General features: G+C 41.5%; 1 protein-coding gene across 6 annotated transcripts in view; it reads right to left on the reverse strand.

The window, feature by feature from the left end:
• LOC139574524 (ecto-NOX disulfide-thiol exchanger 2-like) overlaps positions 1–15,744 on the reverse strand; it is a 349,993-nt gene that overhangs the window by 204,428 nt on the left and 129,821 nt on the right. For all 6 annotated transcript variants that reach the window (XM_071399195.1, XM_071399194.1, XM_071399191.1 and 3 more), the window contains one exon: positions 2,069–2,212. In XM_071399195.1, the coding sequence (XP_071255296.1) occupies positions 2,069–2,212 (144 nt within the window). The remainder of the gene's footprint in view (positions 1–2,068; positions 2,213–15,744) is intronic.

The following is a 15,744-nucleotide window of genomic DNA, read 5'->3' on the forward strand; positions in this document are numbered from 1 at the left end:
CTGTGTCTAACGAGATGAATATATCCATTAGAATTCCTTAACGAGGGTAAATCCACATGGCTGCTAATTAATCCGTGCTCCATCTTCTCAGAGAGCTGGAGGACTGGACTGGTTCTTGTGATGCTAGAGAACATTAAAGCCACTAAATGTACCCAGCTCCAGATGCAGCAGATTGTCCCCATTTAACAGGTTTTCATTAGGGAGCAGATTAATGTAACACAGCAATAATAGATATAATGGCAGTGTTCTGAAAGGCTGAGGGACCCCGGCGCTGTCGTTAATGGTAAGTCATCATTATCTAATGTTCTGTTGCTAAGCAGGTGCACCTAGACAGAGCCACTCTTGAGGGTTTGTGAGGTGTGACTCACGTCTAAACCAGCGCACAGTGTGAGGTTTTAACATGATAAGGATGTTGTTAAAAACACCATACTTTGATTAGTCACTATCTTTTTATCTATCTCTAAGACACCGTAAAACAATGAGTGCTCTCTCCCCTCCAAAGGGAAATAGTGTATTAGATTTGTGTGCAGTGGCTTTGATCTAAAGTTCTCTGACTGGCTTTCATCTGAGCAGTGACATTACACACTCTTAAACAAACATGTACTCACAAACCCAGTCAGACTGACATGTCATATACTATGAAATGTTCCATTTACGTACACCCAATCAGCTTACTATTTACTACGCAATATATTATATATATATATAATATATATATATATATATATATATATATACGGATATTGGGACACAGCCATTCACACAGGTTTTCACAATGACGAGCACTAACATGTGAGCCAATATTTTATTATGTGTCTCTCTGTGCGTATATCTATAGGACAAGACTGACACTCTATCCAAGGTTTATCGATCATTCACCCTTTCAATAGGCTACATTCATCCAACAGAGCTTTTCGAGGTCTGTTAGATGACTCGGACTGAAATTGAGAAAACTGTCCCATAAATGACCATAAGATCTCATCCCCCTGTTCATGGTTTCTTTCTTCGTCTTCGTACATGAACTTAGGATAAAAAAAACTTCTAGGGTCAAGTTAACCTGTCAGTAAATTACACCATGAAGGCCTGAACATGTATTGACATGCAACACACTAGAGAGCATATGCTGAGGCAAGAGAGCATTGAAGTGTGTTGATTCTCCTCAGGTTATCTGTCGCTCTGCACAAACACCATGTTTATTAAATACACATCGAACGTGTCCTTATGTACCTCCATCAATCTAAACCTACTCAAGGTCTTCATGTCTAGCTCTGGGTTGGTAACAAAGCAGAATAATTCATAATAATATTAATTAGTGAGAACTGAAACTCCCGAGAAAGGGTCATTTATTGAAAATTGTGCACAAAGACGAATGGTAAAAAGAGTGGTTTCTTAACACTGACAATTAATCCTGACCAATTAAGGTCGCCAAGACAGCAGAAAACACACAGCAACACCTCTGTCTTAAGGACCTTCTCATTCTACTTGTCATAATGCAATTAATTAGAGACACATTCTTTAATTAGAATGCACAGCCACTGATTAAAACTAGGCCTCATTTAGTAATGAAAAAGTCAACGACACACACATGAATGCGGGGGAGCACGCACACTTCCTCTCAGCACATTACTCTCCGTGAGACAGATCACTCCGTGAGAGATGCCTGAGGGCATTTCTGAGCATTGATTGGCAGGTGCTGTAGGCATGGTAACAGCCAGGCTAAGGTGTGAGAGCTGCAATCCCAGCAGACCACAACCCTGCAGCTTTAGACAGACAGCCCTGACCTCCACAGGAATAACTGGCAATAAGGCCCTCAGGATGGAAAACATGACATTTTACCAAGTTGACCTCACTTTAAATGATTCTCCCAGTCTCATAGTATAAAATGCATAGGTACCACTGATGTACACCTCAATTGTAACAGTATTTTATTGTACCTGGAGGAAGAGCTGTGTAGTGTTATGTAATTCGTATATACTGCAGTAATGACAGTACTATAGTACCTGGAGGCAGAGCTGTGTAGTGTTATGTACTTCTTATATACTGCAGTAATATGACAGTACTATAGTACCTGGAGGCAGGCTGGGTCTCTTCCTCTTAATGCTCTTCTCAGCTCCGTTCTCCAGGGGACAGTCTGACACCAGCGGCACGTTTGAGTTGCTGAACTGCAAGGGTTCGTTGTTGGAGGACGGGTCAAAGGACAACGGGTTCAGTCCTGAAACACAACAAGCAGCCATGTTCAACCATATTAACCTCGAGTTAGACACTATTGTTTAACACATTCACAATATATCCACAGAGCAGAGTATATGGGCTACAAACAATTTAATATGTGAAGAGAAAACTACAAGGAGAGAAATGTATGCCACAGACTGTTTGACTCCGGAGAAGTCTAAACTAAAGAAAACAGACTGTGGAAATACAACTCTATTCAACTATAAGAAACCATATGTTCAGTATCTAACAAAGCCAGGAGTTAACATACTTCACTTCTTGAAGGAAACACCTTAGAGAGCCCTACAACTTAACACTGTCAGAATCTCCAGAGTTCTGTCTCTCTGTTCAGGTCTTTAGACAGTGGGGACACTAGGGAGCATCTCAGAACCAATAACAGAGTTTCCAAATGTCTTTTCTGGTCTCTTTTCTAATTTAGCGGTTTAATTTCTATCCCAGTATATTTCTGTCCTGAGAGGAACCAAGATAGGATTAAACACACAAAGACCCCTGTTAGTTATGAACTTACCACACACTCTTCATAGAAGTCTATTATCTAAAGTGACTACCATTAGTTATGAACTTACCACACACTCTTCATAGAAGTCTATTATCTAAAGTGACTACCATTAGTTATGAACTTACCACACACTCTTCATAGAAGTCTATTATCTAAAGTGACTACCATTAGTTATGAACTTACCACACACTCTTCATAGAAGTCTATTATCTAAAGTGACTTCCATTAGTTATGAACTTACCACACACTCTTCATAGAAGTCTATCAAAAGTGACTACAGGCTCCAAAATAGCAATGGGCCAATATGTCCAACAGCTCCAAGCAGACAGTCCCTTCCTAAAACCAGTCCTTCTATTCCTCCCATAGATGGGTAGCGTCTTTCTGAGCAGCCTTTAAAGTACAGGTTGATGTGGCGTCGCGACGTGTCAGACTAAACTTATAATTATTTCATGAATTGGCCAAGTGCAACTGTGCTCTCTGCTTAGCAGTGGTGTCTCTGCTCGCTTTGGCAGCTGTGCAGGTGGGGGGGAGAAGCCCGTGTGCTTCGCGGTTTACCAGATATTTTCCTGCAGTTTTATTGAAGATCACTCCGTGACCCACATGCTACAGCGCTGTCGTTCAGTAGCAGATGATGCGCTGTCAGCCACTGACTTGTCATTCCCACTGGCCATCAGTCACCACTGTCATCAAATGGACTCAAGTTAGCCACCAGTTCTGACTAAGCTCAAACGTCATGAAACGCAAATACAGCTTGGAGTTGGTTTCATACGAACTTTGAGAAATAACGAGGAGCACACACAATGTGTTTTGTGCGGGGGAGTGCTTATTAATGAGTCTCTCAAAACAAATTAAAACAATAAGTCCTGACAAAACATCCACAGCATGATGGTAAACCCAGGGAGTTCTTTCAGAACAGGACAGAATGCTTCAGGAAGCAGTGCTTCGACAGTGGAAAGTAAGTCAGCTAGCAAGGCATTGTATAACAGGTGATGAGCAGAAATAAGGGAGTACTCTCTCATAGTAGATGGGAGTTTTTCAAACAATCCCCTTGTACACAGCTAATAGCTAGCTACTGCAACCCTAAGTAACAGTACAAAAATGTAGGGCTACTGTACAGCTTACTGTAGAAATTATTGTAGAAAACAAGTCTAGGTTGGAACTGTTGCTGTTTAAATACAAGTGGAATCAACTGATTAAAATATATTGGGAATATATATAGTGGAATAAACTGATTGAAGCAAGATGCTTTTTGAAGCAAACACTCATAGTTCTGGGTCGCTCATCTACAACAGGAAGTGGGCTCCTGCGTGACTGAGAAAACAGTAGATGTTCTGGTCCAGTTTGGCACCACATACCTATGTGAGTCAGAGTTCTCAACTCTGGATTACTTAAAAAACAAGTACAGAAACAGACTCACCTCAGGGTTGCACTGACTAGACCTGCTTGTTGAAAACTTCAACCAGGACTGTGCGTTTTCTGGTCTACATCTGTGTGAAGTGATCAGTTTATTCCAGTTCAGAATAAAACAGGATTTATTGTATTTTAAAAGCAACAGTTCCAACCAATACCTTTTTTGTCAACAATTTCTACAGTAGGATGTACAGTGGGCCTGATCATTTACCTGTACTGTTACTTAGGGCTGCACTATCAAAAAAATGAGCCTGTGTGTGTTCTGTTATACATCTGGGTGATGTGATCAGTTTTTTCCTGTTCAGAATTAAAATTATGCATTATGTTTTAACAACAACAGTTCCAACCTAGAGAGATAAGTGTTGTTAATGTGGAAAAATAAACATGAATTGCTATTTATATGGGTATTTCATTTCATTGTTATTTGTTTTTATATACATTGCATTTGTTTTAGGCATAAGGACAAATAAATGTGCCGATATTTCCGTATAGTTGCATGTTTTCATAGCTTGGGTCCCAGGAAATCACAGAATTTCTCATTTGGGACCCAGGCTGAAAAAGTTGAAGAACCCCTGTTCCAGAGAATAAAGCAATAAGGAGAGTAGAGGCTGATGAATTATGGAAACAATAACAATGTGGATATTGCCCCAAAATCCCAGGAAACAATAAACTAATTCAATTGTGTTCCGAGCCTAATATATCAGGGATTTCCAGTTCTCTAACTGGACGTGTGGTATTTATAATTCAGAACAGGGTCTGGGAGAGACAAGCACGGTTGTCATGAAAAATGCATAAATTCTCTAGGTTTACACTGGTTTTGCTAGACTTTGTCAGAAAAAAAGATCTGAAAATATATAAAATATATAATTAGTCAATAGCAACTTCAGATGTGGTTATATCAAGTCAGTCAGATAACCAGAAAAACAGTGCATTTGTAGTAAAACTAAAACTCTCCTCCATTTGAGAGAAAACAAAATAACCAGAATTTTCTAATAATTTTCAAGAACAATTGAAGTTAAATCAAAACAACGTTCAAGCAACTGGTTTCACAAGCAATTTGAAAATGAACTGTATTAGCATCTCAGTTTACACCACCCAACATTAGAACTTTCACCATTGGTATGCTAAGGCCATGTTGTGACAAAGCAATGACTTTTCATAGCACACACACTTAGCCATATGCACCCCGCATTTATGTCTTCACAGGAGTCATTACATTCAGTCTAACACTCTGTATACATCAAAGAAAAGTAACCGATATCGCCATCACAAATGGATATAGAAATTATTGACATCATCCAATAACCAACATCCTACGTTTCAGGAGAAAACTCCAAATCTACCCTATTCTGCAAGCAGAACTGAGACGGTCTGCACAACCCCAAACATCTCTGCATCGTATGACCACTTCTGGACACGACTTACAATACCTAACTGAATAGTTGGTTTTACCCTGTGGGCCGGCAGGCTGCATGAAATGTGCAGGCGGATGTCCTCTGCCTAGGTTCCAACAGACCATACAGAATTGACAACAACACTTTGTTGGCTGTTTGGGATTAGCCTCTGTACCCGTCTCAATAGCTGCAATAGGAGCCAGCTCAGTATCTTGGCTCACTCGCACACCAGAGAGCAGCGTGAACACACCACACCCCTTGGCTGGACTGACTGTGTGTCCATCTCGCTATCTGAATCCAAGACCGTCAAATATAATGTAAGACCCTTAAACTCTTTTTGAATCAAATCCTTAATACGAGTTGATTGCCATAACTCAATTGCTTGTATATTCGCCATCACGTATGTTACATATTCATTATATATCAGTGAATAAACTCACATTTAGTCCAAAGTATCCATAAGATAATACTTATGGTTGGGCTGCCTTACAGAACTAGAAAAAGCATATGCATGACCATGGTAGCAATTGAAAAAGAACACTGGGGATTATGGGGAAGTTAGCAGACCAAAGGTGAAGACAACAGTTCACCTGACAAGAATGAATCCAAACATTACACTGCTGACATGCATTTGTCAATAACGAAATCTGAAAATACTCGGGATACATTAACATCTTTATGATAGGGGGCAGCATTTTCACTTTTGGATGAATTGCGTGCCCATAGTGAACTGCCTCCTACTCTGTCCCAGATGCTAATATATTCATATTGTTATTACTATTGGATATAAAACACTCTGACGTTTCTAAAACTGTTTGAATGATGTCTGTGAGTATAACAGAACTCATATGGCAGGCAAAAACCTGAGAAGAAATCCAAACAGGAAGTGAGAATTCTGAGACTCGTCAATGTTCAACTCATCGCCGATTCAATTCCCTGTAAGATATGGATCTATTTGCACTTCCTACACCTTCCACTCGATGTCAACAGTCGAGTGGAAGCCTCTAGTGTGATGTGGGGCCGGATGGGAGGTGTTTCAGGCATTGGTCTGGCAGAATGCCAGTTCCTGGTCACGCGCTTTCCTCATGATATCGCCTTGCGTTCCATAACTTCTACAGACATGAAGGAATGCTCCGGTTGGAACGTTATTGGAAATATATGATAACATCCTGAAGATTGATTCTCTACTTAGTTTGACCAGTTTATTCGACCTGTTATATAACTTTTTGAAGTTTTCGTCCGAGTTCGCCTGCATTTGCACGAGCGTTTGGACATGTGCACTAAACATGCTAGCAAAAGTAGCTACTTAGACATAAGTAATGGACATTATCGAACAAAACAACGATTTATTGTGGAACTAGGATTCCTGGGAGTGCATTCTGATGAAGATGATCAAAGGTAAGGGAATATTTATGATGTAATTTTGTATTTCTGTTGACTCCAACATGGCGGAGAAATGTTATGTTTGAGCGCCGTCTCAGATTATTGCATGGTGTGCTTTTTACGTAAAGTTTTTTTGAAATCTGACACAGCGGTTGCATTAAGAACAAGTGTATCTTTAATTATATGTAAAACATGTATCTTTAATCAAAGTTTATGATGAGTATTTCTGTTATTTGACGTGACCCTCTGCAATTTCTCCGGATATTTGGGAGGCATTTCTGAACATGGCGCCAATGTAAACCGAGATTTGTGGATATAAATATGCACATTATCGTACAAAACATAAATGTATTGTGTAACATGATGTCCTATGAGTGTCATCTGATGAAGATCATCAAAGGTTAGTGATTCATTTTACCTCTATTTCTGCTTTTTGTGACTACTATCTTTTTCTGGGAAAATGGCTGTGTTTTTCTGTGGCTATGTACTGAGCTAACACAATTGTTTGGTGTGCTTTCCCCGTAAACCCTTTTTGAAATCAGACATGTTGGCCGGATTCACAACATGTGTAGCTTTAATTTGGGGTCTTTCATGTGTGATTTCATGAAAGATTGATTTTTATAGTAATATATTTGAATTTGGCGCGCTACATTTTTTCTGGCTTTTGGCCAAGTGGGACGCTACCGTCCCACATATCCCAGAGAAGTTAAATAACAAGGCATTTCAAGGCACTTTTATGACTCAAGGAGAGAGCCTTCAACTATAAGGTCCTTTGTTGAGGATCTTCTAGCTTTGCCATTGAGGAACTGAAGCAAGCACACTTGTTTGGAACACAGCCCTGCCTCCCCACCATCATACAATTACTGTTGTTTACGCCATCCAAAAGCGGTCCATTATTAAATCGCAAAATGGGTCAGGTGCCCTTGTTTTAAAAGCGTATTCTATGGCCAACATGGCTAGCTCAGTTCTAAAATAACATGGCACAGTGTTCGTTGTTCAAAAGGCACTTCAGACAGATTGTCATTTTGGTGCGCATAGAATTGAGTCATGAGAGCATTCAAGCGCGTGTTCCGCGGCTAATTCTGTTCAGGACAACCCAGGGTATAACGAATGTCATCCTTGTAACTGTGGATCAAACATAGCGATCATGAATGTTGATACGGTAAATTACATGAGTTTTCAAATATGGAAATGTGAAGTGCACATTTGGACTCATGGGTGTGTGGTTTGCTTGTATTAGGCTTGGGCAGTATGTAGATCATCATACTGACCTCACTGCCGGTATTCGATAATACCGGCAATGAACACAAGGGGCGCTATATTCAAACACCACTGAGCCTTTGTAATCTGAAGGTTAGCAATGCTAACAATGTAAAATCCCATAGAGAATGCTAACTAAATGCTAACGAGCGCATTGCAAACACAGACATCCCAGCTCATAAAGTTATACAAGTAACAAAAAAATATTTGTGGCACACACAAAACAAATAGACAGCAAGGCTCTTGATCCAGGAGAAGATTATCTGCCGTTACCAGAAAGCAAACCCTGATTTTGTAAGAAGCTAACCACTTAGCTAGTTGGCAAACTAGCTACTAAATTAGCAAACCAAATGCACAACTGCAGAGTATTTAGCACATTTTAGACAGTTAACTTAATAGTTATAAGATATCTATCTGGCAAACATTTAGTTGTGAATTCCATACTGTGACTAGATCACCTGGCGCGTGCTGCACAACAGTGAGGCTCCGGTCTGTCGACGTTGTGTGCTTGTAAACAAACTCCACGTGACTGGGTACTACCTGTAAGTTTCATAACAAAAAATTATGTGACGGGTGAAATGAAGAACGCAATCTTCTTTATCTCCTAACACACTGCACCAGCTGACTGCAGGTATTTACTTAACTTCTCTAGGGTAGAGGGCAGCATTCGGAATTTTGTATGAAAAGCATGCCCAAATTAAACTGCCTGCTTCTCGGGCCCAGAAGATATGATATGCATATAACTGGTAGATTTGGATAGAAAACACTCTAAAGTTTCCAAAACTGTTAAAATAGTGTCTGAGTATAACAGAACTGATTTGGCAGGCGAAAACCTGAGAAAAATCCATTCAGGAAGTAGTTTTCTATTCAATGCCATTACAGTATCCATTGACTTAGGACTGAAATTGCAGTTCCTATGCCTTCCACTAGATGTCAACAGTCTTTAGAAATTGTTTCAGGCTTGTATTCTGAAAAATAAAGAAGTAAGAGCAGTCTAAATGAGTGGACCCTAAAGTGTCACAGAGCTTTTTCATGCGTGCGACCAAGAGAGTGCCTTTCTTGTTTACCTTTTATATTGACGACGTTATTGTCCGGTTGAAATATTTTCGATTATTTAGGCTAAAAACAACCTGAGGATTGACTATAAACATCGTTTGACATGTTTCTATGAACTTTACGGATACAATTTGGATTTTTTGTCTGCCTGTTTTGACTGCGTTTGAGCCTGTGGATTACTGAAGAAAACGCGCAAACAAAAAGGTTTTTGAATATAAAAATACGTTATCGAACAAAAGGAACATTTATTGAGTAAATGAATGTCTGCTGAGTGCAACCATATGAAGATCATCAAAGGTAAGGGATACATTTTTCTCTATTTCTGACTTGTGTAACTCTTCTACTTGGCTGGTTACTGTTTGTAATGATTTGTCTGCTGGGCTATGTTCTCAAATAATCGTAAGGTATGCTTTCGATCGTAAAGCATTTTTGAAAAATCTGACACCGTGGTTGGATTCACAAGAAGTTAATCTTTAAACCTATGTAAAATATGTTTTGTTTTCTGAATTTTTAAAATGAGTATTTCTGTATTTGAATTTGGCGCCCAGCAGTTTCACTGGCTGTTGAAGAGGTGGGACGCTAACGTCTCACGTACCCAGGAGAGGTTAACAAGTAGCAACAAATATTAAAAAGTTTCCTTACTTCCTAGTAAGGTGATACTGGTATCGTGACAACACTAGTGGGAAGGGCTACGTACTTGGGACAAGCCCGTGGATGCAGCTGCAAGCAGTACACACACAGGAACAAACGACAAGCAACAGCACCATAGACCTCTCTCTTTCTAATAAATTGTAGGCCTATGTAACGGATGTGAAATGGCTAGCTAGTTAGCGGGTACGCGCTAATAGCGGTTCAATCGGTTACGTCACTTGAAGTAGGGTTTCCCCTTGCTCTGCAAGGGCCGCGGCCTTTGTGGAGCGATGGGTAACGATGCTTCGTGGGCGACCGTTGTTGATGTGTGCAGAGGGTCCCTGGTTCGCGCCCGGGTCGGGGCGAGGGGACGCCATAAAGTTATACTGTTACATTGATGCTGTTGACCCGGATCACTGGTTGCTGCGGAAAAGGAGGAGGTCAAAGGGGGGTGAGTGTAACGGATGTGAAATGGCTAGCTAGTTAGCGGGTACGCGCTAATAGCGGTTCAATCGGTTACGTCACTTGCTCTGAGACTTGAAGTAGGGTTTCCCCTTGCTCTGCAAGGGCCGCGGCTTTTGTGGAGCGATGGGTAACGACGCTTCATGGGTGACTGTTGTTGATGTGTGCAGAAGGTCCCTGGTTCGCGCCCGTGTCGGGGCGAGGGGACGGTCTAAAGTTATACTGTTACACCTATGTACACGTTTAAGTGATAGACGCCACAGAATTTGTATTATATGAACATGTAATATATGAATGTAGGGCGAAAGCAGCCCTGTTTCTCTCAGTGTTGTGTCAGTCCAGGACATTTCTTCTATTACTCTCATGTTAAATCAATGTAGTTCTGTCTATTAATGTTGTGTATTATGTTTCGTGTGGACCCCAGGAAGAGTAGTGGCTGCTTCAGCAACAGCTAATGGGGATCTAATAAAAAGAGTAAATCATTCATTCAGCATTGGGGGCTCAGAAACAGACTGACCCAGTGAGCCTCATACATTTATGGATGTGCCGGGGTAACAGCATTCTGATGAATGTTTCTCTATCTCTGCTCCACAACACAAAGCCATCCCTAATGTGTTTACAGGAGGATTTCAAATGTCTCACTCTGTTCGCCTTCTCTATAAGAGACTTGATAGAATCTGTCCTCATCAGGCCCTTCTTCCTTTCTCTCTCTCTGTTTACTTCCTTCATCTCTTTCTCTCTCTCTGTGTTCTGTATGTAACCACATTTCCATCACAACAAGAACCAACCATTCCGTTCTCTCCCTCTGTGTCATCAAGGCTTTCCACATGAAGAGAGTAGATGGGTAAACAACGGGCTAATAAACAGAGGACAAATTGTCGAATAAAGTGCAGAATTGCCTTCCCTCAAACCCAGAGAAACCAGCTGGGAGATCTGCCCTATAAACATTATGTAGAAAGTCTGCCTTTTCATCTCCATTCCGGATAGAACTTCTCTCAACTGACTGACTGTCATCACAGTACTCACAAATCCACCCACACACCCTCCATCTCTCCACCTCTCTCTGCTCGTCAACATCCATCTGGCAGCCTCTCCTTCTCTGTCTCAGACGACAGTCTACAGACTTCTCCTAGACATGACAAATGCCTCAGTTCATCTTCTAAACATAGAGTTTCAATGTAGAGTTTCATCTGATTTATACCAGAGTTTAATAAAGCCTGCTTTTTATTCTCAGAGTTTAAGAGGTTCAAGAGGAAATTAAAGGAGATTGGGAGTTACAGAGAAGAGAGCCAGATAGAGAGAGGATAAACATAGCAATTGAAGGAGCGTCCGATATGCTAAATTGATGTCCTCTTCAATAGAATATTATCTGGAGGCTGAGTCACTGCCTGGTCTCTGCGCTGCGCGTCTCTGCGCTGCGCGTTTGTTGGGCTTCTCTCCCTCCATCAGTGTCATTCTAGTTGTTCCTTGTCCCTTGCCAAGGGCCCCGTGAGGGGTGAAGAGAAGCAGGCTGTGTCTCAGATGCCTCAGCTTCTATGTGATGACAGCCTGAGGAAAAAAGTCTGCAATACTCTCAGCTGGAGTAATGAGACAGGATAATAGCACTGTCAAATACCAGAGAGAGAGAGACAGAGACAGAGACAGAGACAGAGACAGAGACAGAGAGAGAGAGAGAGAGAGAGAGAGAGAGAGAGAGAGAGACAGAGAGAGAGAGAGACAGAGACAGAGACAGAGACAGAGACAGAGAGAGACAGAGAGAGAGAGAGAGAGAGAGAGAGAGAGAGAGAGAGAGACAGAGACAGAGAGAGACACACACACACAGAGAAAGAGAGAGAGACACAGAGAGAGAGAGACACAGAGAGAGAGAGAAAGAGACGCACAGAGAGAGAAAGAGACGCACAGAGAGAGAAAGAGACGCACAGAGAGAGAAAGAGACGCACAGAGAGAGAAAGAGACGCACAGAGAGAGAGAGAGAGACGCACAGAGAGAGAGAGAGAGACGCACAGATAGAGAGAGAGAGAGACGCACAGAGAGAGAGATGCTTTGTTGATTTTTTAAAAACTAGAAAAGTCTGCAGCACCCGGCCTCACCCTACCAGAATCTGAAGTCAAATGTCTACTGTTTGCTGATGATCTGGTGCTTCTGTCACCAACCAAGGAGGGCCTACAGCAGCACCTAGATCTTCTGCACAGATTCTGTCAGACCTGGGCCCTGAGAGCAAATCTCAGTAAGACCAAAATAATGGTGTTCCAAAAAAGGTCCAGTTGCCAGGACCACAAATACAAATTCCATCTAGACATCGCTGCCCCAGAGCACACAAAAAAAACTATACATACCTTGGCCTAAACATCAGCGCCACAGGTAACTTCCACAAAGCTGTGAACGATCTGAGAGACAAGGCAAGAAGGGCATTCTATGACATCAAAAGGATCATAAAGTTCAACATCCCAATTAGGATCTGGCTAAAAATACTTTAATCAGTTATAGAACCCATTGCCCTTTATGGTTGTAAGGTCTGGGATCTGCTCACCAACCAAGAATTCACAAAATGGGACAAACACCAAATTAAGACTCTGCATGCAGAATTCTGCAAAAATATCCTCCGTGTACAACGTAGATCACCAAATAATGCATGCAGAGCAGAATTAGGCAGATACCCACTAATTATCAAAATCCAGAAAAGAGACGTTAAATTCTACAACCACCTAAAAGGAAGCGATTCCCAAACCTTCCATAACAAAGCCATCATCTACAGAGAGATGAACCTGGAGAAAAATCCCCTAAGCAAGCTGGTCCTGGGGCTCTGTTCACAAACACACCCCACAGAGCCCCAGGACAGCAACACAATTAAACCCAACCAAATCATGAGAAAACAAAAATATAATTACTTGACACATTGGAAAGAATTTTTTAAAAACAGCGCAAACTAGAATGCTATTTGGCCCTAAACAGAGAGTACAGAATACCTGACCACTGTGACTGGCCCAAACTTAAGGAAAGCTTTGACTACGTACAGACTCAATGAGCATTGCCTTGCTATTGAGAAAGGCCGCCGTAGGCAGACCTGGCTCTCAAGAGATGAAAGGATATATGCACGCTGCCCACAAAATGAAGTGGAAACTGAGCTGCACTTCCTAACCTCCTGCCCAATGTATGACAATATTAGAGACACATATTTCCCTCAGATTACACAGACCCACAAAGAATTTGAAAACAAACCCAATTTTGATAAACTCCCATATCTACTGGGTGAAATACCACTGTGTCATCACAGCAGCAAGATTTGTGACTTGTTGCCACAAGTAAAGGTCAACCAGTGAAGAACAAACACCATTGTAAATACAACCCATATTTATGCAAATTTATTTCCCTTGTGGACTTTAACCATTTGTACATCGTTACAACACTGTGTATATATATATATATAATATGACATTTGAAATGTCTTTATTCTTTTGGAACTTCTGTGAGTGTAATGTTTACTGTTCATATTTATTGTTTATTTCACTTCTGTTTATTATCTACTTCACTTGCTTTGGCAATGTTAACATATGTTTCCCATGCCAATAAAGACCTTAAATTGAATTGACAGACACCACCCAGAGAAAGAAACAGACACACCACCGAGAGAGAGAGAGCGAGAGAGCGAGAGAGAGAGAGAGAGAGAGAGACAGAGAGAGAGAGACAGAGAGAGAGAGAGAGAGAGAGAGAGAGAGAGAGAGACAGAGAGAGAGACAGAGAGAGAGAGAGAGAGAGAGACAGAGAGAGAGAGAGAGAGACAGAGAGAGAGAGACAGAGAGAGAGAGACAGAGAGAGAGAGACAGAGAGAGAGAGACAGAGAGAGAGAGACAGAGAGAGAGAGACAGAGAGAGAGAGACAGAGAGAGAGAGACAGAGAGAGAGAGACAGAGAGAGAGAGACAGAGAGAGAGAGACAGAGAGAGAGAGACAGAGAGAGAGAGACAGACAAAGACAGACAGACAAAGACAGACAGACAGACAGACAGACAGACAGACAGACAGACAGACAGACAGACAGACAGACAGACAGACAGACAGACAGACACAGACAGACAGAAACAGACAGAAACAGACAGAAACAGACAGACAGAGACAGACAGAGACAGAAAGACACAGAGACAGACAAAGAGAGCACAGGGGAAGTAGTCAGTACAGTAAATCCAGATGAAGTGTGTACAGGAGAGTTGTCAGTACACTACCCCTCTCCTGGTTAATGCTCTTTGTTTGCTCAAGGTCCATCCCGCCTACACAACTGACTTGGTGTAAACCAGACGCTATTCATTATTTAAGAAGGACGACACACCGCTGACCTCATGAATACTATTCTGCTTCTCTTTGAACTTTTACACTCCATTACCAAGTCAAAGCCTTCTGTCCCCCAAAGACCTCTGTACTCTACACATTTATCTCCATGGATTTGTCTTATCAAACGCTGTGGCTGGCTGACAGGCACATCAGACCAATGACAACTGTAGGGGTTTCCACTCCTTCAAACTACCTGAAAAACATACGAAGTGGTGACTCAGGCAATGAGGGTCTGATATGAGAATACAGACAGACAATTTCAAATATTTCCACGAATCTGCATCAAGAAAGCAAGTATGCAGGACAATGCTCTGAATAAGTGTCCTATTTTAATTCCATCTAGCCGTTGATAGGTCAAAGGTCACACAATCCCAGTCCTAAAAAGAGATGGCATCTTATTCTCAGAAGAGCCATTTCTATTGAATTAATGTTAGCAACCATTCAGTCTGCTAAAATCAGCGAACGCTCTGCAGAGGAAGACGCATAGGAAGACCAGGGGGCAGAAAATATTTTTATTTTTAGGAGACTAGAGGAAGGGTTAGGATCAGACTCTTCACCCGAAGAACATTGGAAGTGTGGAAGTTTGAGTTCATTCCACTATGACAAAACAAGCGCCCCTCAATGTTCACAGCTTTCATAAAATAATTACTAGGGGATTAAGTGCCATGCTCAAGGGTACAATGGCAAGAGATGACATCCAGGATAATGATGGTAACCTTCAGGTTGCCGGCTCACAACACAGCAGACTTTTCCTACCGGCCACAGGATTTGAACTTAAACTATATTTAGAATAGCCTACCATTTTAGGGGTCAGTGAAACAAACCACAGTGATTCTATGATTGTGGGTTACAACACTGACCTTTCTGACTGCGTCGAGTAAAATGAGTCAGCTGTTTGCTGCTCAGAGAACAGTATTTTCCTGTGATTGTCCCAGAATCAATAATGGTCACATTCTCCACTCAGAAACCCTTACTGATGTTGGACCAAGGTCACATTCTGACCAGCCCAGAGACCCACAGTGCACTGCTTTCATTCCCTCCCCTATAGACACAGCTGGAAAATAAATAATAGGAGGTTGCTGTTATTTCTCAAGG

The sequence above is a fragment of the Salvelinus alpinus genome, chromosome 4 (assembly GCF_045679555.1).
Source record: "Salvelinus alpinus chromosome 4, SLU_Salpinus.1, whole genome shotgun sequence".
NCBI lineage: Eukaryota > Metazoa > Chordata > Actinopteri > Salmoniformes > Salmonidae > Salvelinus > Salvelinus alpinus.